The sequence below is a fragment of the Engystomops pustulosus genome, chromosome 1, assembly GCF_040894005.1.
Source record: "Engystomops pustulosus chromosome 1, aEngPut4.maternal, whole genome shotgun sequence".
NCBI lineage: Eukaryota > Metazoa > Chordata > Amphibia > Anura > Leptodactylidae > Engystomops > Engystomops pustulosus.
In genome coordinates, this window is record NC_092411.1 from 74,836,380 (window position 1) to 74,856,793 (window position 20,414).

Genomic DNA, 20,414 nt, shown 5'->3' on the forward strand with positions numbered 1-20,414 from the left:
TTCTGTAAGTCTTCCATTATTATATGTGATCATGCTGCAGTAACGTGTTATCATTGCAATGTTGTGTGCAACTGTTATTTAGCTTTATATCTCTCAACAAAACTTTCCTGTAGAAAGTAAAGCCTCCATCTAGATGATAGTTTATAGGATTTTATAAAAGTAGAAGAAAAAGTGAGTGTATAGCCATAAACAATCTAGCATTGTTCTAGTAATGTGTGCAATGAAATGGGTCATATCTCCTTCTCCAAATACCGTGTCAATTTAACCTTCAATATTCTCTCATAATTCAACTGGTTAACCTGAAAAACATCCCCATCACACAATGGCCATTACTAGCTCCTTGATCTTGATCTTGTAAAATATTGTTTTAAATGGCTTACTGTAAATGCCAACTTGACAGACGATTGGTAGTTAGGACTGCAATAACAAGAGCAGAAACATCAAGAAAGGATAGTCACTGCAGAGGTGCAAACACAATACAACTGCAATAATAGTCTACATGGAGAACAAAAAAAGACAATTGTCCATATACATTTTTCACCACTTAACAGATGTTAATGTACACCTGAACCATGCCCTATGTGCTTATAAATATTAGGTAAAAAAATTCTGCATTCATATGCTAAGCATGCATGCTTTTTCTGCCAACAGTAGACATTATACTTGGGGTTGATCCCATAATCATATGATTTTCAGAACCAGTTTAGAAGATCAATTGGATAAACAATTATTGTGTCTACTTTTCCAGATTAAATTATCCAAATTTAAAAGTAAGAAAAGTAAGCTATTCTAGTATTTTCAGCCAAATTGTGTCCTATAAGCCTAATACGACTTGGCTGAATACTTTATTTTGTATTTTGTTGATGCCTTCAGGTATCCTCAAGGCTTAGTGAATCGTTATAGAAGGCCTTCAGAACTAAATAGACATCAATCACTGACCATCTTGGTCCTTTCACATACCCAGTTCCATTACATTTTCTGGTGCCTATACTGTAAATCTCAGGGTGTGAATAGATAGTGCGGCCATGACAAAGTTGTTATGCAGTCGGCCGCATCAGTTAAGGAATTGTGATGATAATTAATGGTGAAATTATTATTTAGTAACAGTAACATGAAACTAAGTAATAATTTTGTTATGAATTATTGTCACAATTCCTTAATTTGATTACAAATGCATCATGGCCGCACGGTCTATTCGCACCCTCAAACTATCACTAAAGGCTCAGTTATACATATGATCTACAAGTCCATATCACTGCACTAGGAACTCCATACGAAGCTTGAAACACAACTATCCATAAGCGTAATTGATATCCCTGAAAACTAACCTTGTACAATAGGTGTATGGACCTACATGGGGGACCTGTCATGGTATGTTATATTGGGAAATTTTGTGTACAGAGCCAGATAGATTTAGTCCCAGTCCAAAAACTAAAACTCTTCCAAGTTTCTCTCTAAATATAGTTTTTCACTATAAACATTCCTTCATATTTTGTGATTTCAAAGGTTTCTTATAGTTTTTTTTCTTCACAGTTACTAATGGACTCTCCAGACCTCCTTCTATTGTCTGACATGGATTTGTTGAGAGATACAAAGTGTTTGTCATGTCTCTTTCTCATGTGTCATTTTGCTTGTGTTTTATCCATTCCAGCAGTCATCATCCACAACTACATTGTGCTTCCTTACCATAATGCGTCTTTAGTCATTAGCAATGACTCTGCCTACTCTAACTTGTCTGCAACAGTAGGTGAGAATTGTGCTGCATGTGAATCAATGTGTATATATACATACGTGTATGTATATATACTGTGTATGTCAATGTACTATGCTATAATAATGGAACTGTGGTTTATAAATGAGATACTTCAAGTAAAATCTTTTGCCCTGTTCTTACTTCAATGTGTGAATTACAACACAAATCCAGATCTCCAGTTCTGTTTTGGAGCATTAGGTTCTCACAAAGGAATTCTCATTTAAGCATGGATTCAGCATTGGCGAGGTGTTTCATGCCAGTTCTTATTTTATTACTATGCTTTATTTTACTTTTACTGGTTTCGATTATATAAACTATCTCTAAAAAACAAGTTGCTTAATATGAAATGATATGAAAAGCATGAACAGTGTCTACAGTGTGTTAATTTACTTAAAATAAACCTTATTAAAGTGAACACTAAAAATGTACCCTAAAGAGAGTTACTGGTTTAGAAAACCTTTTATCAGGTATCCTCTTAAGTAAGTTAGCAAGTTTTTTTGGCTTGTTCCCAGAGAACCTCAACTCACTGGTTATAGGCATTATGTTTTTTGCTATCCTGAGACCCTGCATCCACAGCTGACACTGCTGTTCTGCAAAAACTTGGACCCGAAGTGTGTTTACTGTTAATGAAGAAAAGTTTTGTATCTAGTTCTAACTAAGGTGGGCAGAGTTCTGCATTTTGTAGACCTCAATAGTTTTACTACTCTATTGGACCTGTGTGTTTCTACTTTTCTATTCCATGGATTGTCAGTTAATAAATGTAGGGTATCTACTGTTTTAGTTCCTCATCTATTATCCAGAATGGAATTGACTGCAAAGTGAGCGTCTCTCATTCTTCACATATTGCGTAATGCTTTGTTTCAAATGCGGTGGCAAAGCAAGTGAATTTTTGCCAGTTTTCTCACCAGATTATAGCTGAAACAAACAGTAGGATAAGCTGTGAGTCAATTCTAACCAGGGTTTCGCCTAATAAAAAAGGGTCATCTATCTGCTTGGCTATAACCAGAGTAAAACGGTGACTAATATTAGTTCTAGGACTCTGACTGTACTAACAGTTGACAAGTGCAGATTCTTCTGATCAAAAGTGACAAAACCCAGGCTGTCATTTCTAAGCCAAGATGTCACTACACACTGCTTAGCATCATTTTAACACAGAGACATGTAATGGGTTCATCTCTCTGTGTCCGGTCAGCCATATTTTCTTTAATATCACAGGTAATAAGGTAGCTCATTATTTCTACTCCTGGACAATGCTGTTAAGGATACAATTTTGTGCATGATTTTCTCCGCCATCAATTGTTTCTTTGACCTGTTTTTATGACCTGTTTTTGTGACCTGTGTCTGCTTGTCTTCCGTATGTTATCCATGTTATGGATCGCCATAAAAAAATGAAGACCGGCAAATGATGTCACTAGATTGTCCCAAACCCTTGAAGGGTCAAATGATTGTGTTATATAATAACTAATGTACAATATGGATAGCTTGTTGATTACACCATCCAAGCCACAATGCAGTTTCAGATTCATCATACTGTAGATCACAATTATGCACAATGTACCGCATCGGCTTACAACTGAGATCCATCATCTATCTATCATCATCTATCTATGTAAAAAGAGCTGTAAAGTCCCCAGGTGTAAATATGCAGTAGATTCAGGGATTTGTACAGTGTATATCACTACATAGAGAGATTTATTCTATTATTTAATCAGATAATTAAGAATAATGGGAAGGTTGCTTCATGCTAAATGGTTTCAAGGGAGAGCGGACATAGGTTGGAGAAGGAAAAGCCAAAAGTAATTACGCATAAACACAGTCTTGAAGGCTCTGTACTTGTCAGCTCGGCAGATATATTAGTCACATTGGATGTAATTTAGCTTATAGAGTTGCTTCTTTTAAGGAATAGACACTAAGTATTAGAAACATCTACATTCCTGGCTTATTGTTTGTGTGAATCCTCTAAAATAGAAAAAAGGCATCAATGCAAGCTATACTCAAGAGAAATCTGAAGTGATTGAAAAACCCCAAATGTTAGTTTTTATTCTAGTACAGCTTTGCGGTGACATTTGGAGGCAGGCAGGGTAGGTATTAAACAGCACACATCAGTGTGTCTTCACTCTGTCAAACAGTTTTCCTACCCTGACAAGTGAGAACAAAGTAAAATATTTATTTACTGCATAAAAAAGCCATCGCCTGAGCTTCAGCTTCCCTGGACGTAATTACGAGCAGCCATGTATGGATCAGCTGAATGTCACTCATCTGGATTGATGTTCCACACATTTACAAATCAGACTTTCCTAAGAAAAAACGGCTTAACGCTTTGTAAACAACTGTCTGGCTTCACTCTCCGGTACATTGCAGATGACATCATTCGTCATTCATTACGTTCTCAGTCCTTTGCAGACAAAAAGTTAGCCTGATATTGTTTCACTTTATAAAACTAAACTTTATAGGGGTACAGTTTTAAATATTTGGATATCAGGACTAAAGAGGGAGTTTTTAGAAGCCAGTGCACAAAACCCAGGCTGCATAAAATACAACAAATACTCCCATTACATGTAAATTAAAATGAAATCATATCTAAAGAATAAACATTCAGGAGCAGTGACTGGGCTCTGAACATAAGGCACAATATTGTTAACCATCCTGCACACATGTGCAGTACTTTGGGTAGCAAACAACAGTCCTGTGCACCGACTGTCATCATCAATAGAAACAGACTGCCTGAGCCACAAATTCAGACAAGAATAAGTAAGTCCTGCTCTAACTTTTGTGGCTCGGGCAACCGGCTCATGCTCGCGGCTGGGAAATCCACAGGGTCTATGCACATTTTTTTTCAACTCTACTTATGCCACTTTTCTACATATACCTCTGCCTTTATTGGATGCTATTAGAAAGCCATGGGCTAAATTTCTTTATGGGACAACTATGTAAGGGTGTATTTAAAGTATATCCTTCTTCACCTGATTCTGTATTTACTTACATTTAACTTACTAAAACATTATACAACAGCTGTATTTAACTGTAATATAACATTTTTAGAACTTATTTGTCATTCAGAACCAAGAACCATGACAACATTACTCATGAACCCCCTTCAAACTCCTTCATTTATTAGGCTTCTAAATGGATGTTGACCCCTGTTGTCCATTTTCGTTCGGCTGCAAAACAAGATCTTACATTACAAACATAGGGACACTGAATGCACCATCACATACAATGTCCTGGAGCTGGACAGTAGCAGTACTCCTACTACTCCTGAAGTTAGACACATTTATCATTGTGGCCCAATGGCCACCTATAATCACGTATAAGTAGACACTTATCCAATTAGTGCTGACAGTGACAAACTGATTGGTGATGCCCCCAATAGTGTAACATAAAAATGTCCAACAACTTTTATTCCATAGGGAATGAAAGTATCTCATTTACTAAAACATAGATGTCAGAAGAGGTCACAGGTCCTCTGTAAAGCTAGGTATACCTGCGTATATGTATGTACCTTACTATTCATGATATTGAGATCACAATACACCACAAGACAATACATCTTCAAGGAGCTTAAAGGGATCTTCTAGCTCCTTCCAATGGGCTTAGGATGACATAGAATACTGTAATTGTATAACAAAGTCATACTTACCTAACAGATCCTCTACCACACCCATACTGACACTTCCCACGAGCAAACATGACTTTTTCCACATTTATGTAATTGTAAAAATATCTGGATATCCCATTTACAGGCGGTGGAAAAAAAGTACTGCAAGCTCCGTAATTTTTTCATTGAAAAAAACTGAAGAACTACAGATCACTGATGAGAGTGTATGACATAACATTTTACATTGATTTTGATGGTATTTAAAACGGATCCGTTCAATTTCCATTTTTTACTTTTCAAGTGGAAACTAGAAACGGAAATCCCGACGATGGTGTGAACTGAGCCTAAGAAAGCCTGTTAAAATCTGACACTATTAGGCCCGTTCCACACTTGCGAGTGTGATACCATGAACTTGCATCACACTCGCAACGCATGCTGCCCAGGACTACAAATACAGGTGGTTAGATAGCATTAGGACTAAAATGTAACCAAACTGACTCTTTCTGAAATGCTCATATGAAAGGGTCCTTAGATGACTACTTTTGAATGCAATTTAGGGTGGTCATCCAAAAGTGCTTTTGTACTACACTTGGCAAATATTTCTATATTTTATATGATGATTGCTCAGAAAGGAGTTAAATTGTGGAACATTATTCCCTATTCAGAGAAAAGGCAATGATGCAGGGTTACTAAATATTAATAACTGTAATGAAATATTAAATTGGAAAACTGTCCCTATTAGATTTTGTCAGGCAGGAGCTGTAAGGTTCTGGGAGAATATCCATTTCATATGTAGCAACTTGTATCTAAATGACTTTTCAAAAGATTGAAAGAAAGTTCAATTTAATTCCACAAATTGATTACACAGATAATTTGCATGAGATGAAGCTTTCCTTCTAAACATCTACAGCTACAAACAAACTGCATAATAGGAAACGGATATTATCAATGCCGAAGGTGGCGGATTTGCATTTGCACAACCTGAAGGGAAAACAGATGGATGGATTTATTGGCAAACAGATAAAAAAAGTCAATAAATATGGATGAATATTAATGCATTGCACATGTAAAATGCACCACATCTTGTCGCTTCCTACATCTGCAGTCGGGTATTGTGTCTCATTCTGTGTAAGGCAGTCAATATGTGGATGTCATTCATCAGTACATTGTACTTTATTGTTGCGGGGAGATAAATAATGATTATTTCATGCCTTTATGTGTGTTGGTATTATGCCTGCATATTACACCAGGCAGATACATATTATGTGATGTATTGAAATAGTATTTGTTTCATGTTGACTGAATGTCTCTGCTTTCTTCTCAGATATTGTAGAGGGAACAGTCAACCATGGAATTGTCCTTAATGAGCAGAAAGGAGTTACTCTCTTATACTTTGGAAGTTCTAAAAACTCTTGTATTAGTGATCCAAGTATATGTGGACCAGAAGGTTAGTACTGTAATATTTTAACATATATAATGCAAGGGGGGGGGGGGCAGTGTAAAAACATGGAAAGCCATATCAGAAAAGGACTAGGGTAGCCCTTCAGGCTCATTAGAATAGTTTTTTGAAAGTTGATTTTAGAATGAAGGAGCTCATGGATAACAAATACAAGAAGATGACAACAGTCACGTTTCTTGAACCTATGAGTAAGTGTCCCTGGTTTATCCTGCTCGATTCTGATTGTAGATGTCCTTTCAATGATCTTTACAGCAGATTTTACATTCCAAGCATATGCATTTTTTTTGCAGAATATTATTAATTGTGTATAATCTGCCCTGCATTCACAGCAGTAACACAGTCCTGTGTGTCTTCACCATTTGCATTGCAGAGGGTGAATACTGATGTGAAAACTTGCATAAAATCTACATAGGTCAGTTTCTTCTGTAGATTTTTTGCACCTAAGGCTACCTGAACACAAATATGTGTAATGCCAGTGCGTAAACAATGAACCAGGCACTGGCCCATGCAGCGGTGACAACAGAATAGGGAGCAGGAAGATGATCTGAGTTATAACTCTTACAGAGGAGCATGGAAACCATGGTCATGTGAGCCCATGGAGATACATGGGGATGTGTCCCAATGGTTGAAACAACAGCTAGCACACTTCAAAAAGCAACGTTGGTGTGGAAGACAGAAAATCCACAGCATATTTGCAATCTATTCCTATTCCTCAGTCCGCCTGCTAAGAACACTCATCTTTTATGTAATTCTGGACTCCAGCCTGATTGCCTCACTTTTGTGAGAAGAGCTGGGTCAGGATGGTCTTGCAGATAAGATTATTTTAATTCACTAAAATTGAGGATCTTTAGAATTTGCTACAACTAAAAATAATAGAAATTAGGAAGTTATATCACTTCCATATCATACAATTATTAAAGTTGTTTTGATGAGGAAACCCCTGACCATATTGGTTATTCCAGCATATGGATGTAAGCCATATTTGTTAGATGATGGACAATCATTATTTGTCTTTACCATTTCCCAGCTCTGCTAACAAGAGTACAGTTAGTGCTGGAATTCCCTTACAAGGCACAGCTACACTACGTACATTTTGTAGGGTCATTGCCTAACAATTCAGTGTGGCGATCCCATTCACCTGAGAGTACTGTTTTTTTGAGGGTGGTCTAATTGAATGGCGCACTCAGAGGAGACAATCAGAACTCTTCTTGCATTCACACGATTTGAAGACCTACTATTCTATAATAATAAAAAAATCTTAATCTCTACCTCTCAGTGCGCCAATCAATTAGACCACCCCTAAAAAAACAGTACTTATATATCCTGTATCGTGTGGCGACGTGACACAGGAGATCTCTATCTGGAGGCAGCACCAGTAGACATCTATTTGAATAGTGTTGTGTCTATCCCAAGCACAACTAGACACAGTGAGCACAACTTTACCCTTACGTTTGAATTCATTCTCAAAGATGTCACACTATTAGCGCTTTCTCTTTTTCCTATCTTGCCACTTTCTACTACCTCATTCACCTGAGAGGGACTATGGTTTTATACCATACACAGGGGGTCATTTATCTTAGGATTCTCTTTTTTTCTTCTATAGTTGCATCTTTTTTGACACATTTGTATATTTGTGCCGCAATTTGTGACTTTTCCACTCGCCGAGCAATGTTATCCATGCAAGGATTTTTCAGTGTTGCTCCTGAAATATAAATCCAGATGTTAAAGTAAGAAAAAGTCACAATTTTGGCACAGATTGTTGTTAAAAAGGTGGAAATAAAGTTCAGTCCCCATCAGGTGTAGGAAGAACTTAAAAAGGGGTTGCACAAGAGCATGAGACTTTTGTAAGACCTTTTAATTAAAAAATCGCAAAAACCCACAGACTCAGCTACCTGAGATATCACCACTAAGATGAATTGAAATAAGTCCAAAATACAGAAAAAGCAAAGAAAGACACACAAAAATGTCCTAACTAAAGATACATGACACCTGCAGTTTTGCAAAAAAAAATAATTTTTTAGGTATACAAGGTATACATACATGTTTTTGGGGAACATATAGTTGCATTTATTTGTTTAAAATATTCTTTTTCCTTCAAAACCAGGTGTCTCGTTCTCATTTTTTTGGAAAATTCAGGACCAATCACAAAAGAAACAACAGGATACTAACAGCCACAATAATCAGAATTTACCTTCTCAGAATGGAGGCCATGGTGGCCGACAAGCACAGGCCTATGGTAAAAAAGTAACTTCTCATGGGTTTGAAATCTATTCTAACGAACATGATGGTTATGTGGAAGTTTACACTCGCGGTGACTCAAAGGTGTGGAAAGCCAGCATTAAAGCCCCAGGTACTGATAACCTATAGTACATGTTGTGTAAAACTAAATTTGATTTGCTGATATGCATGTAAATGATCCAGTACTTAAAAGGGTTTTCGGAATTATTTGTTATTCCCTATTCACCGGATAGGCGATAACTAGCTGATCGGTGGTGGTCTGACTGATCATGAGAGTGGGAGTTGTTCTCGTTAATGGGTGAAATGACAGGATGAGCATTCTCCCTGCCGCTCCATTCTATTGTATAGGAATTATAGCACAACTATCTCTGACCACTCCCATTGACAGTGAAAGGAGGGACCGGCTGCATGCTTGTACTGCCACTCCCCCATTAGTGAGTATGTCCATTCTCTGAAGAGCTGGGGGTCTCCTTCTCATAATAAGTGGGGATTCCAGTTGTGAGACCCTTATGATCACTGGTAATATATATATTCAATAGAAATGCCCAAATTGCATTGTGTGATATTTATAAAAGGATTTAGACAATTGTTATGAACTTTTATAAAACTTTATGTGTTACCTTATAAAGGGGGTTTGGAGTTTCTCAAAAGGACTTTGTCATAAAACCCCAACAACCCCAAAACTAGTTGTGAAGGCTACACAGAGTTGTTCATCTGTGATTGGGCCAAGCCCCTTCCCCGTCCACAGCCTATGAATTGCATTTCAAAACACAGTTCATACACTGCATGTAAACATAGGCTGAGGCAAAAAACTGCTGAAATAACTGAGATGTGAACTGGCCCTTAGCCATATTTATCCAGCAACAGCAGACACTTTGATAAATCCAGTGCAGAATAGAACACATGTATTTTACTTTAGAGAGAACACAACTACTTTTGGACCCCCTTCAGGTGGAAGATCTATCCCTGGTTGTATTACATATTTTAGTTAAAGGGGTATTTCGGGAATATGAATGTCTGACACAAAAACCCATGATGATATAAATAAATGAATACAACAATACTCAATGTTATTAGTCACAAAACAGAGCTTAAATAGTTTGATTTTATGATTCACAACATTTTATGTCCTCTCTAAAGTAGGTGGAGTTATCACAAGATGGCCGCCACTGGAAAATACAAGTCCCATGATCCTTTAGTTCTCAGTAACTCCTCCTACCTCTCAGGCTCTGCTCCTAGTGATGATGTAACAGGTTTTCTTGCTCTGTTACCATAGTAATGATGTGTAACTGCCATCACCACAACACTGGCTATACTGGATGCACTGCAACCAACTGACTATAGCCAAACATAGTGGTGATCACATGACCTGCCCAGGCAGGTGCAGGACATGTGATGTGGACATGTGACCGGCGACCATCTTCTGTTCTGCGACGGACCGCCCGAAGGAAATCAATGGACTGATTAAAGGGCCAGTAGCATTTTAATTCTTCATTACAGTGTATGTCATCATCATTTAAGGGGAGCAAAATTTTAAATAACAACTAATTACATATTAGCTTATATTTTGAGTATGCATTTGCATATGAATTATGCTGATTCCTGGAATACCCCTTTAACAGTGATCACTTTTATGGAGATCCCCTTTGTCTGAAAAGACGTCTTAGATGTTATCAAAGTGCACATCCAGTACTAGATGAGAGATAGATTCCTGTGTATGTGTGAAATGTTAATTCTTCAATCATCACATACATGTATATTGGTTGTTACCATCTTAGCTATTTCAGGCATATATGCCTTCTTTCTCACTGCCATGCCATTAAGTCTATTAGACATTCAAACATTTCATCACAATCCTTTTCCAGACAGAATGTGAAGCGTATAGTCAGAAAAATACAATAAAGTATGAATTGTGAATAGTCATTGTGACTGCTCAGGAACCAGAACAGTTTCCAAGTCTGGAAATAGTACTGTATTCTCTACTTTATTACTTTGCAAAGGTTGACATTAAAAAATAGTAAAAAAAATACCCATTATTACTGAAGTAAAGCTGAAGGACAAGTATCGGCTATTGCCGTAAATGAGAGTTAAACTGGCGATTAAAAAACATTTGCTATCTCTTTATATACGTTGAAGTAGATTTGGATGTAGTCAAGCAGAATGTAGCCCTTAAGTATACTAACCAAATCCGTATATATATATATATATATATATATATATATATATATATATATATATATTCTTGAGAGTGGATAACTGCAGATTTCTGCACATGGGTTTAATTATACCGTATCAGTTTATTATATTCAACTTACTCAGAATTCTGATTAGTTTCAGTGTAAGTGAAGCAGTACATGCTATAGATCCAGAAGTTAATAGCCCCATCCATTTTTGTTAACAATGGCAGCCTCAGTGACTAGATCAACCCCAATCTATAGCTTACACCACTTTTAAATAGGGAATTCTAGTTGGCTCCAATAGCATGCTGAGATTAACGACCATTTTACGCCAGAAACGGGTCAGCTATGGAATTATGTGTGTCAGGACATACCATTTTAATAGCTTCAAATAAAATGTGAAATTTTAACCACAGTACTGAGAGACTCTTTGTTTTGTATCTGGAATTATTTCCTATGGTCCAAGCAGGATTCTCCTGCAGCATACTGCAGCCAACATGGACCACATCACACAGGAAGAGTGAGCTGTGGTGATTCATTTTTTGCAACAGTATCTGGAGTTGCTTTGTTAATTTGTTTTTCAGGTCTATTTTGGACACATGTTCTGTTTACTTGGACTTTAAGTGAAGGTCTGAAGGTTTATGTCAATGGCACGTTTAATGCAAGTGATTCCAGTGGTCAGGTCTCCCAAAGTTACGGAGACAATAACGACAGTTTAGTTGTTGGAACAAACAGCGATCTTTCAAAACACTATGTGAATGGAGCCTTCGATGAGTTCATCATATGGGAGAGAGCGCTCAATCCACTTGAGATCCACCAGTATTTTACAGCTGCCACTGGTATGTTATTTTGGTAAGCAACATCAATGTATGTCGCTTCTTGATTACATGTATATTCATACATTAAATTACTTATGTTAACATAGACCTTAGTTGCTTAGAATAAATTACATTTAGATTAGGATGGCTTACATGTTATTATCTATAATTCTTTTGATTGGGACATCAAAATAACATGAACATTAGTTGACCTTCAACTTCTTACTACAGAGACAAGAATAAATTATTGTACAACAATAATAGGTTGTTGCCATCATAGAAATGCAGGGCATAAAATGATGGGATGTGCCATAACTTTATTTCTATAAGATCCCTCCAATGTAGACAAGAAAGGAACTGAGGATATCCCTTTGGTTTTAATTAGCAGCTTAAATGAAAATGAAATTAAAATGACATTTTGACTATAATCAACTTTGCTATATACTTTATTATAGAAATATGTTACCTTGTCCTAAGCAGATTGTGTAAATCAGCTTATTTTATTTAACTGTTTACAGACAGTCTGCAGATCATCTGTAATCTCCTTGGAGAGCTGATTTCTCAAGTTTAATATGCTCTGAGTTGGAAAGTGTTAATCATTAGTCTGAGCTTGATGGAGCTTAGAAGGCTTTTAGATACTTTACTAGTAGTGTAGATTTGTACTGTGTTAGCCATGGAGAGCAGTAGAAGAGTTAAGAAATCAGGCGATTCCTTTTTGAGGCTAATTGAGTATATTTGATGGTGAGCTTTGGAGAATACTAGTTCTCTTCGTCAGACATGATGTTATGCATGACACAGAAAATTCACAGCATTTTAAACACACTAGGCAGGGATCATCAAATGATATTAAAAAACCCTCTAAAACAACAGATTGATCTATACAGGGACATCTTATTTATGACAGGATGGCAATAAACAGACTTAAAACCTGTGAGGGGTGAGAAGAGAGCTCTGGCTTGTGAACAATCTGTACCTGTTTTGTAGGCAGGATGAGGTTCTATTTTCTGATGGGGGACTCAGGGCATTCCAGACAACAAGTTGTTTGAGGTTTGGTGGTTGCCGGAGAGCAGGGACTGTGAATGTTTCTTTTAGTCTTGTATCTTTATGCAGAATCGGTCAGAGTTCCTTGGTAATATGACGTAGGATCTCCAGTTGTGGCTCACAATAAATACAGTATCTGAGGTATGAAGTGGCTGCTGCCTTTCTGAATGGCACTTTACAGGTCATCTATTTAGCACCATTGAGCCCTCTGTTTCAGCTTTGATAACATGTTGTACAGAAGCCTTCACTTAAAGGGCACCTGTCATGCACACTGTTTTATATCTGTGCGAGAAAGAATTTATAATCACAGTACAATTGCACTCATACACACTACAATCTCCAGTGAATCCGTGCAGCAGTGTAATAGAACAGACTATTTATTACATTACATTTTACATTGGTTTGGTTATTGCTGGTTTTTGTATACGGTAGTTGGATTTTGTACTAAAGATGACATATTTTGCCATTTTTGCATCCGTAATTACTTATATCTTGTGCCTGCATCTGCATCTACTTGTCCCTTAGTATACTTGTTTGAATATTTCTGGAACCTTAAACTTGCTTACTCCCTTCACCCCTTTTTTTGTAAGAACCTTACTTAAGTTATAGACCTTTAAAAAGAAGAAAAGCAGTAAGGCTATATTCACACTGCCGTTGCCCGCCCGTACCGTACCGGGCAACGGCAGTGTACGGGGAGAGGAGGAGGAGGTGAGCGCAGCTCACCCCCGCCCCTCTCCATAGCAACCTATGGCGCACGGCGCCGTATTACGGGAAAAGATAGGACAGGTCCTATCTTTTTCCCGGGTACGGAACGGTACGGTGCCGCACGTGTGCGGCACCGTACCGCTCCCCTAGGGTGCCATGCGCCCATAGAAGTGTATGGGGGACGTATATCAGCCGTATATATGTCGGCCGTATATACGTCCCCCATACGTTAGTGTGAATGTAGCCTTACACTGTGATCAATAACAGTATTAACATATTTTCATTTATGTTATGAACTGTTGAAGATGGAGAGAGATAGAACATATTAGGTACTGGAAGAATCTCATATGTCTGAAATATGGATTGTCTATTCTATTGTTCCAACTCAATAGAAAATCCTTATATAAAGGAAACCATATGATTGTTACAAAACACTTATATTTTTCCCTTTAAAGAAAGTATGGAAGTAGTATCCACACTGCTGCACTTCTGCAGATGTCTCTTTGCAGCTGGATAACTGTTCAGCCAGCGCAGGATTCAGGAATTTCCGCACTTCTCTCCTGTTGGCACTTATTAAACATGTACGAGAAGGATTGTTCTCAGTGCTAATATTAACCTTTGTAGCACCAGCAATTTTATAGACCAGAATATGAAATAACATGTTAATTCATTTTTGTAGAATGCACTATATCATATTTCTAATATTATATATTATATTCTCATGGGTGACAATGTTCATCAATGTTAAAGGGATTGTCCACTTTGCAAGAAGAAGATTCTGAATGGGATCTCCTTCCACTACTTAAAGCTAAATTTCTAAATGGCAAGTGGTGTATTCTTAGATAAAGCAAAATACTGTCCATAGTACAAAGATAACACGTTAAAGGGGTATTCCCTTTTGAGCAAAAAATATTTTTGTTTGTATAATGGAAAGTTACACAGTTTTCCAATATACTTTCTGTATCAATTCCAATGGGTTTTCTAGATCTCCGCTTGCTTTTGTTCTATAGATATCTTCATTGTTTACTTCCAGTGGACAGAAATCTGACCATGGTCACATAGGTGCACGGCTCGTTATAACACACAGCTGTTATATAACGAGTTGTGCACCTGTGTGACCATGGTCAGATTTCTGTCCACTGCAAGTAAACTTAGAAGCTTCCTATAGAGGGACAGCAAGCAGAGATCTAGAAAATATTAGGAATTGATACAGAAAGTATATTTGAAAATTATAGAACTTTTCATGAAACAAACAGTAACATTAATTTGCTGAAATGGGAATACCCCTTTAACTAAACATGTAAATCAGATTTCATAAAGAAAACCGCCAGCTTTCTCTTCTTTAGGCATACTGACATCTGACAGATAAGAAGCTGATAAACTTTTTAATGACTTAAAACTTTAGAGTCAGCAGATAGCCTAAAATGAAATATATGGGAAGAGTTAATCATGTGTCCTTATCTGTCTGCTTTGTATAGACAATAAGAAACCTGTTTTGATATGTCAAAGTTTACTATTATCACTTAACATTTTCATTTCTGAAATAACAAAAACTTGCTTCAAAGGTAATTACACTTTAAAGGGAACCTGTCACCAACTTTTACCCCACTACCATCACCCTCAGGTAGGGTATCATATATCCTTTGTACAATTACCCTTTTAATGCTCAAACTCACTTGTTTATCTAGGCAAAAATTGTCTCCAAAGTTATTTGCAATTGGGATGAGAAGAGGAACCATTTGAGATTTATCACTTTTAGAAGCTAAAAGTGACACATCAATTTAGATGCCCATATATTTGTCTCTATAGTACCTATAACTATGACTTTTTCATTTTAAATATAAGGATCTCATCTTTCAGATCGCAAGACTGAGGTTCATTGAACTACCGAACCTGAGATACAGGGAGTTAAACACATAAGGGCAGATTTATCAAGCTGTCTGAAAGTCAGAATATTCTGAGTTGCCCATGGCAACCAATCACATCTCAGCTTTCATCTTACCAGTGCTCATGAATATTTTAAAGCTGAGCTGTGATTGGTTGCCATGAGCAACTAGGAATATTCTGACTTTCAGACATCTTGAGAAATCTGCCCCATAGTATTGTGGCTGCAGATAAAAAAAATGATACTCCTGTCTTGTTTTTCAGTTGCCTGCATCCTTGGTTCTGTACCTCAAAAGCTTCATTTGAAGTGAAAGATGAGATTCTGCTCTTATCCATGTCTTTAATACGATAGCAAAAGTATGGCTCTAGGTACTACAGAGACTACAATATGGGAATATGAAGTGAGACACCCTCTTCAGCCTCTAAAAGTGACTCACCTCAGGCTTTTGTTAGTTTGTTTGAGCTCATTAACTTATTGATTTGGTGATGACTTTTAATTTTATAGATAAACGGGCGACATTTAACATTAAAGAGGAAATGCTAAATATATCATACCTATCATATCCTACCTGAGGGGGTGGTAGTACAATGGGATAAAAGCTGGTGACTACAGATGAGCGAACATACTCGTCCGAGCTTGATGCTCGATCGAGCATTAGCGTACTCGTAACTGCTCGTTGTTACGAGTACGCTCGAGAAAATGGCAGCTCCCGCCGTTTTGCTTTTTGGCGGCCAGAAACAGAGCCAATCACAAGCCAGGAGACTCTGCACTCCACCCAGCATGACGTGGTACCCTTACACGTAGATAGCAGTGGTTGGCTGGCCAGATCAGGTGACCCTGGGATAGACTAGCCGCTGCCCGCGCTGCTCGGATCATTCTCTGTCTGGATGCCGCTAGGGAGAGAGCTGCTGCTGGTCAGGGAAAGCGTTAGGGTGTTCTATTAGCTTACTGTTAGGCAGGAGTGATTCTAAAAGAACCCAACAGCCCTTCTTAGGGCTACAATAACGTTATAATTTTTTTTTTTTTTTATTTGCAGCTAGTACCATATTGTGAGGAATTTGCAGGGGGACTTGCTACCGTTGTGTTTAGCTCTTATTGACACACATATCCACCTCAAACACCAAAGTGGGAAAATTTATTAGGGGTTTGAGTAGAATTAGGCACAGTCTGCCAGTTTCTTTTTATTTTACGTTTATTGTTTTAATAACTCAGTGTCATCTCATCTGGCATAGTAGTGTGCTGTAATACTTGGCTAGAAAATAGCCATAGGAGAATACAAACGGCTTAATTACGCCTACAGTAGCGTTATATATATTTGATTTCTGGTTGATCTGCTGGTGGCTGTAGTTGTTGCAGTGCATCTACTAGCAAATTGTGAGCAATTTGGAGTCAGACTTGCGACCACTGTGTTTTAGTGACGCACATATCCATCGCAAAGACCGAAGTGGGAAAATTTATTAGGGCCCGGGGTTGTATTTCAATTAGGCACAGTCTGCCATTTCCTTTTTTATTTTACGTTTATTTTTTTCATAACTCAGCGTCATCTCATCTGGCATAGTAGTGTGCTGTAATACTTGGCTAGAAAATAGCCATAGGAGAATACAAACGGCTTAATTACGCCTACAGTAGCGTTATATATATTTGATTTCTGGTTGATCTGCTGGTGGCTGTAGTTGTTGCAGTGCATCTACTAGCAAATTGTGAGCAATTTGGAGTCAGACTTGCGACCACTGTGTTTTATTGACGCACATATCCATCGCAAAGACCGAAGTGGGAAAATTTATTAGGGCCCGGGGTTGTATTTCAATTAGGCACAGTCTGCCATTTCCTTTTTTATTTTACGTTTATTTTTTTCATAACTCAGCGTCATCTCATCTGGCATAGTAGTGTGCTGTAATACTTGGCTAGAAAATAGCCATAGGAGAATACAAACGGCTTAATTACGCCTACAGTAGCATTATATATATTTGATTTCTGGTTGATCTGCTGGTGGCTGTAGTTGTTGCAGTGCATCTACTAGCAAATTGTGAGCAATTTGGAGTCAGACTTGCGACCACTGTGTTTTAGTGACGCACATATCCATCGCAAAGACCGAAGTGGGAAAATTTATTAGGGCCCGGGGTTGTATTTCAATTAGGCACAGTCTGCCATTTCCTTTTTTATTTTACGTTTATTTTTTTCATAACTCAGCACCATCTCATCTGGCATAGTAGTGTGCTGTAATACTTGGCTAGAAAATAGCCATAGGAGAATACAAACGGCTTAATTACGCCTACAGTAGCGTTATATATATTTGATTTCTGGTTGATCTGCTGGTGGCTGTAGTTGTTGCAGTGCATCTACTAGCAAATTGTGAGCAATTTGGAGTCAGACTTGCGACCACTGTGTTTTAGTGACGCACATATCCATCGCAAAGACTGAAGTGGGAAAATTTATTAGGGCTCGGGGTTGTATTTCAATTAGGCACAGTCTGCCATTTCCTTTTTTATTTTACGTTTATTTTTTTCATAACTCAGCGTCATCTCATCTGGCATAGTAGTGTGCTGTAATACTTGGCTAGAAAATAGCCATAGGAGAATACAAACGGCTTAATTACGCCTACAGTAGCGTTATATATATTTGATTTCTGGTTGATCTGCTGGTGGCTGTAGTTGTTGCAGTGCATCTACTAGCAAATTGTGAGCAATTTGGAGTCAGACTTGCGACCACTGTGTTTTAGTGACGCACATATCCATCGCAAAGACCGAAGTGGGAAAATTTATTAGGGCCCGGGGTTGTATTTCAATTAGGCACAGTCTGCCATTTCCTTTTTTATTTTACGTTTATTTTTTTCATAACTCAGCGTCATCTCATCTGGCATAGCAGTGTGCTTTCATACTTGGCTATAAAATAGCCATAGCAATAGGATAGCATCGTTTGGTTTTAAAAACTAAAAAACACAAAAAAAAAACAAAAAAACAAAAAAAAAGTTAAAAAAAAAATTCAAGTTATAACTCTCATTTTCAAAATGTTTAACCCGAGGGCTAGGGGTAGAGGACGAGGGCGGGGACGTGGGCGTCTAACTACTGCAGGGGTCAGAGGCCGTGGTCCTGGGCGGGGTGAGACACCACCTGCTTATGAGGGAGCAGGGGAACGCCGCAGAGCTACACTCCCTAGGTTCATGTCTGAAGTTACTGGGACTCGTGGTAGAGCACTGTTGAGGCCAGAACAGTGCGAACAGGTGATGTCGTGGATTGCCGACAATGCTTCGAGCAATTTGTCCACCAGTCAGTCTTCCACGCAGTCCACCCATGTCACCGAAATCAGCACTCCTCCAACTCCTGCACCTCAGCCTCCTCCCCCCCAGTCTGCCCCCTCCCAGCAAAATTTGCCATTTGAACCGGCATACTCTGAGGAACTGTTTTCTGGACCCTTCCCACAGTCACAAACCACTTGTCCGGTTGCTGATGAGCAATTTTCCGATGCCCAGGTTTTCCACCAGTCGCAGTCTGTGGGTGATGATGACCTTGTTGACGTACTAGAAGAAGTGTGTAAAGAGGTGTCCGACGATGAGGAGACACGATTTTCAGACAGTGGGGAAGTTGTTGTCAGGGCAGGAAGTCCGAGGGGGGAGCAGACTGAGGGATCGGAGGATGATGAGGTGACAGACCCAAGCTGGGTTGAGAGGCCGGGTGAACACAGTGCTTCTGAGACGGAGGAGAGTCCTCGACCAGAACAGGTTGGAAGAGGCAGTGGTGGGGCCAGACGGAGAGGCAGGGCCAGAGCTGGTGCATCAGCGCCAAATGTGTCAACTAGTGAAGCTCCCGTGGCGAGGGCTCCTGCGGCGAGGGCTAGATTTTCAGAAGTCTGGAGGTTCTTTAAGGAAACACCGGATGACCGACGGACTGTGGTGTGCCACATTTGCCAAACCAGGATCAGCAGGGGTTCCACCACTACTAGCTTAACTACCACCAGTATGCGCAGGCATATGAATGCTAAACACCCCACTCAGTGGCAACAAGCGCGTTCACCTCCGGCCGTGCACACCACTGCTCCTTCCCCTGTGTCAGCTGATAGTCAGCCCCCTGCCCAGGACCCTGCCACAAAAACCCCATCGTCGCCTCCACGATCCTTCACAGCATCCACCAGCGTTCAGCTCTCCATACCCCAGACGCTGGAGCGGAAACGCAAATATAGTGCAACCCACCCGCACGCCCAAGCCCTTAATGTGCACATCTCCAGATTGCTAAGCCTGGAGATGCTGCCCTATAGGCACCGCTGAACCTGAAGCCAGGCATGGTTGTGTGTGACAACGGCCGTAACCTGGTGGCGGCTCTGCAACTCGGCAGACTGACACATGTGCCATGCCTGGCCCATGTGTTAAATCTGATAGTTCAGCGTTTCCTCAAGACATACCCCAATCTGTCTGATTTGCTCACGAAGGTGCGCCGCATCTGTGCGCATTTCAGGAAGTCCAGCACAGATGCTGCCACTTTTAGGGCAGCGCAGCGCCGCCTCCAACTGCCCGCTCACCGACTGCTGTGCGACGTGCCCACGAGGTGGAATTCAACACTGACCATGTTATCCAGAGTTTACCAGCAGCGCCGAGCGATTGTAGACTGCCAGATGTCAACTTCCACCAGAACTGGTAGTCAGGTCAGTCAGCTTCCTCAAGTCTACAATGAGGAGTGGACGTGGATGTCTGATATCTGTCAGGTGCTGAGTAACTTTGAGGAGTCAACACAGATGGTCAGTGGCGAT

General features: G+C 39.2%; 1 protein-coding gene across 2 annotated transcripts in view; it reads left to right on the plus strand.

Annotated features, from left to right (window-relative positions):
* The window catches only part of ADGRD1 (adhesion G protein-coupled receptor D1), a 430,427-nt gene that overhangs the window by 52,505 nt on the left and 357,508 nt on the right, over window positions 1–20,414 (plus strand). For both annotated transcript variants that reach the window (XM_072144407.1, XM_072144408.1), the window contains 3 exons: window positions 6,676–6,798; window positions 8,915–9,160; window positions 11,810–12,064. In XM_072144407.1, coding sequence (XP_072000508.1) covers window positions 6,676–6,798; window positions 8,915–9,160; window positions 11,810–12,064 — 624 coding nt within the window. The remainder of the gene's footprint in view (window positions 1–6,675; window positions 6,799–8,914; window positions 9,161–11,809; window positions 12,065–20,414) is intronic.